This window comes from Callionymus lyra, chromosome 19 (assembly GCF_982586985.1).
Source record: "Callionymus lyra chromosome 19, fCalLyr1.hap1.1, whole genome shotgun sequence".
NCBI lineage: Eukaryota > Metazoa > Chordata > Actinopteri > Syngnathiformes > Callionymidae > Callionymus > Callionymus lyra.
Window position 1 is genome coordinate 1,451,888 of NC_141836.1, and position 13,576 is coordinate 1,465,463.

Below are 13,576 nucleotides of genomic sequence, written 5' to 3' on the forward strand. Positions count from 1 at the left end.
ACACATGTTCACCGTTAGCATAGCTGACTGTCATCGAACGTGTTGCTAAGCAACAACTTAATACATTTAAACGTTTTATTATGTGACAACCTTGATTAAGCCAAACATACAAATGAATGTAATATTTATTTCATGTGTCAATTTGTATTTGTTGTTTTTACGTTTTTATTACCGAAAATGAGACAAAACTAAATTAATATCTCAAATAAATATCATTAAACTAAAAAAACACATTTCAAACCTTACATTATGACACAATGTTGGAGTTAAGAATAAATATTTTTATTGTATGATTTCAACATCCATCCAGTGGTTCAGTGGGTTCAGGCTCAGCCGACAGCAGGAGAACAAGTTCACCAGGAGATCAGGTTTCAGAGGAAGAAGCACATGTGATGGTCGATCACACACTCCTGTGACGTCGAGTCCAGATAAATTTAGCCGTCGCTGTGACACCAGAATAGAAGAGTATTTTTACGAATGATGAAATCCTAGCAAAGGTTGTTTTGTCTCCTCACACAACGTGTTCAATAAAACACAAAACTTTACTTTGAAAAGTTTGATTCAATCACAAACATGAATCAACACAATGTTTGCTTTGTTGATCAAAGACAACTAAAGTGTGTGTGTTGTTGTGATGTGTGACTCTATTGTATCATCAGTGTGTGTGTTGTTGTGATGTGTGACTCTATTGTATCATCAGTGTGTGTGTGTGTTGTTGTGATGTGTGACTCTATTGTATCATCAGTGTGTGTGTGTTGTTGTGATGTGTGACTCTAGTGTATCATCAGTGTGTGTGTGTGTTGTTGTGATGTGTGACTCTATTGTATCATCAGCATGTGTTGTTGTGATGTGTGACTCTATTGTATCATCAGTGTGTGTGTTGTTGTGATGTGTGACTCTATTGTATCATCAGTGTGTGTTGTTGTGATGTGTGACTCTATTGTATCATCAGTGTGTGTGTTGTTGTGATGTGTGACTCTATTGTATCATCAGTGTGTGTTGTTGTGATGTGTGACTCTATTGTATCATCAGTGTGTGTGTTGTTGTGATGTGTGACTCTATTGTATCATCAGTGTGTGTGTGTTGTTGTGATGTGTGACTCTATTGTATCATCAGTGTGTGTGTGTTGTTGTGATGTGTGACTCTATTGTATCATCAGTGTGTGTGTGTTGTTGTGATGTGTGACTCTATTGTATCATCAGTGTGTGTGTTGTTGTGATGTGTGACTCTATTGTATCATCAGTGTGTGTGTGTTGTTGTGATGTGTGACTCTATTGTATCATCAGTGTGTGTTGTTGTGATGTGTGACTCTATTGTATCATCAGTGTGTGTGTGTTGTTGTGATGTGTGACTCTATTGTATCATCAGTGTGTGTGAGTTGTTGTGATGTGTGACTCTAGTGTATCATCAGTGTGTGTGTGTGTTGTTGTGATGTGTGACTCTATTGTATCATCAGTGTGTGTGTGTTGTTGTGATGTGTGACTCTATTGTATCATCAGTGTGTGTGTGTGTTGTTGTGATGTGTGACTCTATTGTATCATCAGTGTGTGTGTGTGTTGTTGTGGTGTTTGACTCTATTGTATCATCAGTGTGTGTGTGTGTTGTTGTGATGTGTGACTCTATTGTATCATCAGTGTGTGTGTGTTGTTGTGATGTGTGACTCTATTGTATCATCAGTGTGTGTGTGTGTTGTTGTGGTGTGTGACTCTATTGTATCATAAGTGTGTGTGTGTGTTGTTGTGATGTGTGACTCTATTGTATCATCAGTGTGTGTGTGTGTTGTTGTGATGTGTGACTCTATTGTATCATCAGTGTGTGTTTTATTAAATATTGACATTAGAAAATGATCTTAAGCTCCGCCCACTGAACCACATAACCACACCCACTCTGCTGTGATTGGTCAAGCATGGTGGTTTGTCACCTCAGTAACGAGAAATAATAATCATAAATGCCTGAAATAAAAGTCAGTTCATCTTTTATATGGTGACGATATTGATTTTTATTGTATATAATAAATATATATAACCCGAACTACACTTGTTGGATCCCTGAATATAAAGTCTATCAAGTAAAGAACCTGTTAAATCCAGCTGATGACGTCACAAACGTTTCATTTCTAACTTAAGCTCTTGTGTCAAAACCTTCATAAAATAATCCACAAAGTTGATTTTCTTTTGTTTTAACTTCACAATTATATTTAAATATAAATGAACTGAGCAGGTTTTGATGTTTGTCGGGACAATGTTTTCATCAGCTCTGGGTCAAGAGTCAGGTTCTGTTCATGTGCACTAGGATTGTAGCAGCTTCGTGTTTGACCTTGTGTTCTCTCAGGGTCAAAGGTCAACCACTGCCTGGCTTCCATAGCTACAAATACAGTGGTGGAGGTCGTTCACCTTTGACCCTGAGACAACACAAGGCAAAACAGGCGTTGAAGGGGCTTTGAAGGTTTAATATAAAACTTCATAACAAGACTTTCTCAGTGACATCATTTGTCTTTATGTAGAAGATATTTAATCCATGAAAATCTCAACATGAGCAGCTGTTGGTTTCTCTGCCACACGATGGTCCAGAAAGAGTTTCACCTTCACTAGTTTTAATTGTTGTGTGAACATCGTGACAACAATCTGCAGACAGAACGAAATATAAATGTGTTTAAATAAACGAGCAAAATAATATTTCTGAATAAATATATGAAAGATAAACTGGTTATATTTCAATAACATCAGAGTAATATATATATATATATATATATGTAAAGAGTTAATAAACATATTTTGTATTTATATTGATATCTGCTTATAATATACATAAATCATGCTGTATTTTGAAATATAAGAATTCAAGATATACTGTATGTTGTAGATTTTACGAGTGCTTATGTATCATGTATTTGTGTGGCTGGACAGTAAACTGGTCCTGCAACACAGACCATGTATGTAAGAAGGTTCAGAGTAGAAGTACTTTCTGAGGAGGCTTCCATCATTTAACATCTGCAAGAAGCTCCTCTGCATGTTCTACCAGTCTGTGGTGGCCAGTGTTCTATGCTGTGGTGTGTTGGGGTGGAAATGTGTCCAAGAGGAGGTCAACAGGTCAAGAGGTCAACAGGTCAACAGGTTGATCAGGAGGGCTGGCTCTGTGGTTGGAATGAAGCTGGACTCACTGGTGACAGTTGCTGAGATCATTGAACAAACTACTGTCCATCATGATGATGACATCATCCTCTGAACACTGTCATCAGTGAGCAGAGAAGCAGATGAAGCACGAATGCTCCTACCAGGTGCAACACTAATAGACTCAGGGACTCATTCATTCCTCGGGCTATTAAATTGTACAATTCTGAGTTCGGGGGCAGGAGTGAGAGTATCTGGATGTTCTGTTCTATGTTAGTCTTTGTATCCTTTGTTGTTGTTTTTCTTTGACCTATGTTCTTTATCTTTATCTTTAGACTTAGATTGTGTCATCTTGTTCTTTCTCTTTATGTTCTTCTTCTTATTTTATTTTTTATTTTTTATTGTTTATGAAAAATTGCTGGCTATTGGAAAAAAAACAATTTTTGTCTGATTGACAAGATGAGATTGAGTTTGTGTTTCCAGTGTTTTTTGCTAGTTCACTGTTAGTTATTAGAAAAACCTGTTAATTTTTTTTTTTTTAAATATAAACATGACCAAAAACAGCATTTTAACAAAAGTCAGGCACTACTTTGAGTATTTTCAAAATAAAACCCCTCTCAGACAGTAATAATTAGAAATATTCTTCTCACTTTTATTTCTTCACAAACTAACGTACAAAAGGATGAAAATAATCTTCTTCTACAAAACAAAAGAGTCGAACAACAGTATCTACAACAAAAGTCAATCTTCCTCCGTCAAGAACGACGAGGAGTCGACGTTCTTCTGAGCTCGTCATGTGTCATCATCGGTCGTCATGTGTCATCATCGGTCGTCATGTGTCGTCATCTGTCGTCATCTTTCTTCTTCTCTGGAGACCTCGTGCTCAGCACCTTGAACAGGTTCCTCAGCGTCGCAGCAGCAGCAGAGTGCGGAGCAGAGTCGTTGTCGGACGGGTCGAGTGAAGAACACGAACATCACACAGTTGGCGGCTCCTTGGAGAGTGTTTCCGATGCCCTGTAGAAGTGTGTGTGTGTGTGTGTGTGTGTGTGTGTGTGTGTGTGTGTGTGTGTGTGTGTGAGGCATTAGACACACGTCTGTGGGTCGTGGACCAGAAAACCAACTCACGTGCAGAGTCACCAGCACCGGGTTCTGTCGGGCCGGGGAGTCGACCAGCAGCAGAAGGAACCTGACGGTGCTCCAGATCCTCAGCGCGATGAAGATGACGGGGATGAGCGTGAGCTTCACGTCGGCCATGGAGGCGAAGGGATGCGACTGGAGCCGCGGCGCCAGGATGGGTCGGTACTCGGACAGGGCGGCGTGCTGCCGGGACACAAGGTCAGGGGTCATCTCGCGACATCATCCGAGCCACGAACACGCTGTTCCTCACCGCGACGTGGATGTGTCTCCGGATCAGGATGTAGAGGACCGGCAGGGTCAGGTACGCCAGGAACTCCCAGATCTTCCCGGTCAGCAGCATCCACATGATCCGGTCCCGGGCCTGGATCCGGACCCAGCACCAGCCCACCGACACCTCGGAGGCGTCGTAGCCGATCTTGCCCAGACACACGGCGGCCACGGTGATGACCAGAGGAACCCCCCAGCTGCAGGAGAGAAGAAGTCTGAGTGGAGGGGCTTCAGGAACATGTGACCTCGTCATGTGACGGATTATCTTCAGGGTCACGTGACCTCTGGGCACCTTCACAAGAGACTTTGTTGGAGAAGAAGAATGTTGACCTGACGACTTTAAAACGACACGTCATAGAAGATTTTACTCTGGCTCAGGAATGTCTCAGTTCCCGTGCAGCTACGTGACGACAGCAACTCTTGTTTCCTGTGAATCGTCTGCTGATGCTGGCGAGCAGATGTTGAAAAGAGGATTTGAAACTTCATCGTCACTACAAATACTTCTGGTCGCACAGTTTATTAATAGTCGGTCGTGTGACGATTTGTTTTTGTTTAGAAAATGTATTTACATGTATTTATTCTGTCTTAATTAACATAATCTGGTTTAATTATAGTTATATTATTGTCTTCAAAAGTTTAAAAACGAAATATTGATATTAAAAAATTCATTTTCAAAAGTATATTTATACTTATAAATATTTATTTAATGATAAATATTGAATGTTTGATTGTAACATGTTCTCAGGTTAGATTTGTTCTTGTTAATGAAACTATTTCCTCCTCATTTCTGGCTTAAAAAACTGTATCAAGTATTGAATATTTATCCAGTTGAAACTGTTAGTAAAGTGTATAAAACACTAGTTTCTAGTTTAGATGAAGTCGACTTGTTTACGGGAACTTTTCCTCACAATAGTGTTTGTTGTTTGTTTCAGGAGAGAAAAGACTTCATTGTTTTTACTTCTCGCTGCCGTCGAATGTTCAACATGGTTCACATTGTTTATTTCACTCAACAGTGTCATCGGTGTGAGGAAGGTTTGAATCCCAGCCACGAGTTTGAATCCATTCGTCCAGAGATCTGATGTAAACACAACTTCATCACAACAAACATCTTAAAGTTATCATCAGCGACAAGTGACAAATAAAAGCTTCGGTATCATCAGCATTTATAACTATTTAAAAGTTAGTTTTGATTTGTGTTCTTTCCATTTGACTTGTGTGGCATTTAAATGTTGTTTTATTACGTTAAATAATGTCGTTTTAATCATCTCAGGCTGCATCAAATCTACTCTGGACTCAACACAAATATAAAAACACAAATGTTGTCACATACAAGCATCTGCACACACAACAAATACAACTTTCATAAACACACACATTAGTAAACACATGTGTTTTGTGTTCGCACATTAACCAACAAGAATTCGGTTGTTGCACAACAACTACACCATCAAGAAACAAACACAAAAAGAGCAACACAATGGTTTCTCTCCGTCACTTCTGTCAGAAATAGTTGGTGTCGAAGCGCGCGCTCACCTGACCAGGTGGAACGACAGCTGCAGACTGTCCGCGACCCTCTGGCTGGAGCGCACGATGAAGATGTACAGGTAGACGGCGATGGCGACGGTCCAGAAGAAGGAGCTGGTGTTGGCGAAGGTGGAGATGGCTCCCTGGACCACGCAGTCCGTGGAGTCTGACCGGAAGTCGCTCCACACGCCGTACGCGTAGGAGCCCGCGGACAGCAGGTCGGACACCGACAGGAAGACCAGCAGCTTCCTCGGGGTGGTCCTCAGGTGCGACCACAGCAGGAAGGTGACGATGATGAGGCTCGAGCCCACGAGCGACAGCGCGCACGAGCCCAGCACCAGCACCTTCTCCGAGAACATCACGACCGTGGCGTTCATGCTGTGACGTCACGAGGCTAGACGCGCTCCAGCCGCTCCATGATCTGAGGCGTCAGTGCGAGACTCATGGAGGTGAAAACAAAATGTTCACTCCTGCTGCTCCTCCTCCTCCTCCTCCTTCTTCTTCTTTTCTTACCACCTCTGAGCAACAACCGGAACTTAAACCACGACTTAAAACTTCTTAAAGTTTCTTCTTCTTCTTCCTCAGAAACACCTTCATATTTCAAAGTTAACGACACTTAATACGATTTTTTTATTTAAGGTTTTATTTGTCTGCTGGTTTCCTCTTCTTAACTTAATAATAACAATGGTGTACTTTGTTTCTATAGTTGTTTAATATCGTCTCCTCGTGGAGCTGACTCATGCTCACTCTCTTCCTTCCTTATCACACTTGAACACATCACAGTCATGACTCGTAATAGAAGTTATTCATGTGTAGTGGAATTATTAGCTTTTACAATCTAATATAAAAATGTATATAATACCAACATTGTTATATTGCATTAAAGCGCTACCAATAAAAAAAACAGTGCATTAAGAACATGTATTTAAATATCAACATCAAATTCTGTGTTTAAAAAAAGTATTAATATTGAAAATATTCAAATTTTTGATTGAATGATTAAAAAAGAAATTAAGTTAAATATTTACAATTGATTGAATTATATGATTAAAAAAACAAACAAACAATTAAATGCTATACATTTCCTCATATTGAGGCTCTTTGACTTCTTCAACTTGAGATGTAAACAAACTTCTTTATTGAGAATATGACTCTTATTATCCTTCCCACTGAGTTCAGGTCTTTCAATAGATTAAACAGTTTCTAATGACTTCTTTAATCCCACTTTCTTTTTAATAAACTTAACTGTGTGCTTAAAAAAATCTACTAGATTGTCCTGCTATACATTTGTATTGTTGATCTATTTAGAATGATTTAGGTTTTATTTATTGCTTTATTATTTTATGCATTTTTATTTGATACTATTATTTTTGTTTAGTTTAGTTTTTGTTATTGTTGTTTCTAATATGTGTTGGTTTTCTTGAAAACAACTCATTGAAAAACAAATTGAACAATGTAGGAAGAATAAAGGAATAACAATCGATTAACATTAAATTAAATTGACTTTATTGGCGTATTTTGCATTAAAATCCCGTAAAAAAGGACATCATTCCAAAGAGAAGAAAGTGATGAATGAAAAACGTTCAGTTGAAAAATGACTAATTCAGGTTTTGTCGAACACGGTGTGATGCGTGTCTTCGGTCGATAGATGGCAGCAGAGGATCGCCGTCACCAGCAGGTTCTTCTTCAGGCGTTTGCTTGTTATTGTCAAGACTTTCTGCGGCAGTATACTTGCTGATTGCTTCGTTCTCACTCCTCACAACAACCAGCTAAGACACTGCCAGAGAAGGACTCACAGCAGCCGAGGAAACATGTTGTGCTTCTGAGCAGTTAGTCTGGAATTAGAGAACATGTATGTTTAAACTTCAACATGTGCTTGAAAACAAGATATTCCAGAATATATATTTAAACATTGACATACAGGTGCTTGAAAACAAGATATTCAAGAATATATATTTAAACATTGACATGTGTTTGAAAACAAGATATTCAAGAATATATATTTAAACATCAACATGTGCTTGAAAACAAGATATTCAAGAATATATATTTAAACATCAACATGTGTTTGAAAACAATATATTCAAGAATATATATTTAAACATCAACATGTGTTTGAAAACAAGATATTCAAGAATATATATTTAAACATCAACATGTGTTTGAAAACAAGATATTCAAGAATATATATTTAAACATCAACATGTGCTTGAAAACAAGATATTCAAGAATATATATTTAAACATCAACATGTGTTTGAAAACAAGATATTCAAGAATATATATTTAAACATCAACATGTGCTTGAAAACAAGATATTCAAGAATATATATTTAAACATCAACATGTGCTTGAAAACAAGATATTCAAGAATATATATTTAAACATCAACATGTGCTTGAAAACAAGATATTCAAGAATATATATTTAAACATCAACATGTGCTTGAAAACAAGATATTCAAGAATATATATTTAAACATCAACATGTGTTTGAAAACAAGATATTCAAGAATATATATTTAAATATCAACATGTGTTTGAAAACAAGATATTCAAGAATATATATTTAAACATCAACATGTGCTTGAAAACAAGATATTCAAGAATATATATTTAAACATCAACATGTGTTTGAAAACAAGATATTCAAGAATATATATTTAAACATCAACATGTGTTTGAAAACAAGATATTCAAGAATATATATTTAAACATCAACATGTGTTTGAAAACAAGATATTCAAGAATATATATTTAAACATCAACATGTGTTTGAAAACAAGATATTCAAGAATATATATTTAAACATCAACATGTGTTTGAAAACAAGATATTCAAGAATATATATTTAAACATCAACATGTGTTTGAAAACAAGATATTCAAGAATATATATTTAAACATCAACATGTGTTTGAAAACAAGATATTCAAGAATATATATTTAAACATCAACATGTGTTTGAAAACAAGATATTCAAGAATATATATTTAAACATCAACATGTGTTTGAAAACAAGATATTCAAGAATATATATTTAAACATCAACATGTGCTTGAAAACCAGATATTCAAGAATATATATTTAAACATCAACATGTGTTTGAAAACAAGATATTCAAGAATATATATTTAAACATCAACATGTGTTTGAAAACAAGATATTCAAGAATATATATTTAAACATCAACATGTGTTTGAAAACAAGATATTCAAGAATATATATTTAAACATCAACATGTGTTTGAAAACAAGATATTCAAGAATATATATTTAAACATCAACATGTGTTTGAAAACAAGATATTCAAGAATATATATTTAAACATCAACATGTGTTTGAAAACAAGATATTCAAGAATATATATTTAAACATCAACATGTGTTTGAAAACAAGATATTCAAGAATATATATTTAAACATCAACATGTGTTTGAAAACAAGATATTCAAGAATATATATTTAAACATCAACATGTGCTTGAAAACAAGATATTCAAGAATATATATTTAAACATCAACATGTGTTTGAAAACAAGATATTCAAGAATATATATTTAAACATCAACATGTGCTTGAAAACAAGATATTCAAGAATATATATTTAAACATCAACATGTGTTTGAAAACAAGATATTCAAGAATATATATTTAAACATCAACATGTGTTTGAAAACAAGATATTCAAGAATATATATTTAAACATCAACATGTGTTTGAAAACAAGATATTCAAGAATATATATTTAAACATCAACATGTGCTTGAAAACAAGATATTCAAGAATATATATTTAAACATCAACATGTGTTTGAAAACAAGATATTCAAGAACATATATTAAACATCCACATACAGGTGCTTGAAAACAAGATAGATATGAGTTGCAGTCGTGGTTCAAGTTCAAGTGAAGCAAACCATCTGATGAACAAACACCTGAGTCTTTGTGTTGCACGACTTTGATTGAAACAACTTTGGCAACACAAACACAACAAACTAAAAATAGACTCACCATGACTCATGTTTGCCGCCAAGAACTTAGATTTATCTCTGTATATATGTGTGTGTCTATAGACTGTGTGTGTGTGTCTATAGACTGTGTGTGTGTGTCTATAGAATGTGTGTAAACTGTGTGTGTGTAAACTCTGTGTGTGTCTATAGACTGTGTGTGTGTGTCTATAGAATGTGTGTGAATGTGTGTAAACTCTCTGTGTGTCTTTAGACTGTATATATGTGTTTGTGTGTATATACTCTGTGTGTGTGTCTATCGTGTATATGTGTGTGTCTATAGACTGTATATGTGTTTACAGAGTATATGTGTGTGTGTCTATAGACTGTATATGTGTCTATAAACTGTATATGTGTGGGTCTATAGACTTTATATGTGTGGGTCTATAGACTTTATATGTGTGTGTCTACAGTGTATATGTGTGTGTCTTTGGACTGTGTGTGTGTCTATAGTGTATATATGTGTGTCTATAGACTGTATATTTGTATATAGTGTATATGTGTGTGTCTATAGTGCATATGTGAGTGTCTATAGACTGTATATGTGTGTGTCAATAGTGTATATTTATGTGTCTATAGTGTATATATATGTGTGTGTGTGTGTGTCAATAGACTGTATATGTGTGTGACTATAGTGTATATATGAGTGTGTGTATATTGTATATATATGTTTGTCTATAATGTATATATGTGTGTGTGTATAGTGTATATGTGTGTGTCTATAGTGTATATGTGTGTGTGTGTGTGTGTGTGTGTGCGTATAGTGTATATATGTGTGTGTGTGTATAGTGTATATGTGTGTGTCTATAGTGTATATATATGTGTGTGTGTGTGTCAATAGACTGTATATGTGTGTGACTATAGTGTATATATGAGTGTGTGTATATTGTATATATATGTTTGTCTATAATGTATATATGTGTGTGTGTGTATAGTGTATATGTGTGTGTCTATAGTGTATATATGTGTGTGTGTGTATAGTGTACATGTGTGTAGACATGTGTTGATGTAACATACCGTTGCTATCAGTGTCGTCTCTTCTCACTGAGCTTCTATTTCAAAGGTGCTGACGACACAAACACCAGGACGACGATGAAGGATCTGCAGAGAAGAAGAACATCATGAGATGTTTATGTTGCTTCTGATGACTCAGCAGATCCAGGAGGTAAATCACATGGATGGTGTGAACAAACATCCCATAATATCATGATCAATACTAACAACCCTGAAGCAAATAGTTCATCATCATAATGATAATAATTACATTATTATTATGCATAATATATATATGTTTATTATCATCATTAGTTTAGTGCTTGTATTTCAATAAAGTGTACATTTAATTCAACTATATCATAATAATAATGTTTTATTCAACACTTGAAATAAAGAAGTTATTTTAAGAATAAAAACACACAAAAGTGTTAATATCTCTTAAACAATGTAACACAATGATTGTATGAATGTTTTGTTTATAAAGATTCTTCTTGTATAAATTAGTTTATTTAGTTTTCTGAACACATTTAAAACAGGAAGTAGAATTGTTGGATCAATAATAAACATTATTGTAGGTTTATAAAGATATGAATCATTACAAGTTAAAATACTTTTGATGTTTGTTCAGAGAAACAAGTCGTTTTAATCCTCATTCCTCAGCAACGTAATCGTCTTAGTGTAACAACGACACCATTTATGTAGTAGTTAAGAACCACATTCAACACACACTCACACACACACTCACACAGAGACACACTCACACAGAGACGCACTCACACACACTCACACAGAGACACACTCACACTCACAGAGACGCACACACACAGAGACGCACACACACACAAACACACACTCACATAGACACACTCACACAGAGACGCACACACACACAAACACACACTCACATAGACACACTCACAGAGACACACTCACACACACAGAGACACACTCACACACACTCACACAGACACACACTCCCATAGACACACTCACACAGAGACACAAACACACACTCACAGAGACACACACACACAGATGCACACTCACACAGATAACACACACACTCACACAGAGACGCACACACACACAGACACACATAGACACACACTCACACAGAGACACACACTTACACGGAAACGAACATTCACAGAGACACACACATACACAGAGACGCACACACACACAGACATACATAGACACACACTCACACAGAGACACACACACTTACACGGAAACGAACATTCACAGAGACACACACTTACACAGAGACGCACACACACACAGACACACACTCACACAGAGACACACTCACACAGAGATACACACACACACAGGGACGCAAACTCACGCACACACTTAGAGAGACACACACACAGACACACACACTCACACACACACAGCTCAGCACCTTCTTTCATTTGACTTTATCTCACTGCGGTCACATGACAATAATAACTGCTCAGTGGTTGAACTAGTTCACAAGTTAACACGTTAACAAGTTAACTAGTCATCATGAAAAGTAAAAATCAGTGAAGTCACTTTTGATCAGTTTTAAAAATGCAGATTTATGACTTTACAGAACATAGTTGAACAAAATCCATCATTTATTAAATCCTAGAACTTGAAAATACTTCAAACATTTTCTTTCCAACATCAGACTCAACAGTTAACATCGACCTCATGCACTACGTGTACTTTTGTTGCTGTGTTTTTAGTTCTTTCAAATGTATATATAGTTATTTATATATGTATGTATATATATATGTTTATACTGTGCACTTTAGTTGGGGGTACAAAGGAAGAATGTCATGGTTGTACCTGACAATCAACGCTTTGAATCTTGAATCAAATGTTTAATGTTTTCAATGTTATTGCAGCTGAAGCTCCGTCATCAGAGACTCGGAGTAGATCCACAGAGTAGATCAACGTTACACACAAACATCTGCTCCTGATTGAAAGTGTCCTCAAGGTCGGATGAGACACATTTCACCTTCACTTGTGTCTCCAGACCTTGTTTGTGTTTGAATATTTTGTGTTGAAGGTGTAACACAACAATGGTTCAACAATGATCCAGTGACCTGGTGTGTGTCACTGAACTATTGTTGTGTTGAAGGTGTAACACAACAATGGTTCAACAATGGTTCAGTGACCTGGTGTGTGTCACTGAACTATTGTTGTGTTGAAGGTGTAACACAACAATAGTTCAACAATGATTCAGTGACCAGGTGTGTGTCACTGAACTATTGTTGTGTTGAAGGTGTAACACAACAATGGTTCAACAATGGTTCAGTGACCTGGTGTGTGTCACTGAACTATTGTTGTGTTGAAGGTGTAACACAACAATGGTTCAACAATGGTTCAGTGTTCTGGTGTGTGTCACTGAACTATTGTTGTGTTGAAGGTGTAACACAACAATGGTTCAACAATGGTTCAGTGACCTGGTGTGTGTCACTGAACTATTGTTGTGTTGAAGGTGTAACACAACAATGGTTCAACAATGGTTCAGTGACCAGGTGTGTGTCACTGCTGGTCTCTAGGT

At 36.3% G+C, this 13,576-nt stretch overlaps 1 protein-coding gene across 1 annotated transcript; it reads right to left on the reverse strand.

Annotated features, from left to right (window-relative positions):
- Positions 1-3,738: 3,738 nt before the first annotated feature.
- On the reverse strand, positions 3,739-6,489 carry gpr157 (G protein-coupled receptor 157). The gene is made up of 4 exons (XM_087781241.1): positions 6,048-6,489; positions 4,498-4,711; positions 4,236-4,430; positions 3,739-4,124 (listed from the first exon to the last, which is right to left on the reverse strand). Exons 1-4 carry the CDS (start codon positions 6,413-6,415, stop codon positions 3,963-3,965), a joined length of 939 nt encoding a protein of 312 aa, XP_087637367.1. The 5' UTR covers positions 6,416-6,489; the 3' UTR covers positions 3,739-3,962.
- Positions 6,490-13,576: the final 7,087 nt, after the last annotated feature.

Coding starts and splice junctions, on each gene's coding strand:
- gpr157 (XM_087781241.1), bottom strand. CDS start 6,415: ATGAACGCCACGGTCGTGATGTTCTCGGAGAAGGTGCTGGTGCTGGGC. Junction 4,712..6,047: donor CTGTCGTTCCACCTGGTCAG/GTGAGCGCGCGC, acceptor TCTCTCCTGCAG/CTGGGGGGTTCCTCTGGTCA. Junction 4,431..4,497: donor GGAGACACATCCACGTCGCG/GTGAGGAACAGC, acceptor GTGTCCCGGCAG/CACGCCGCCCTGTCCGAGTA.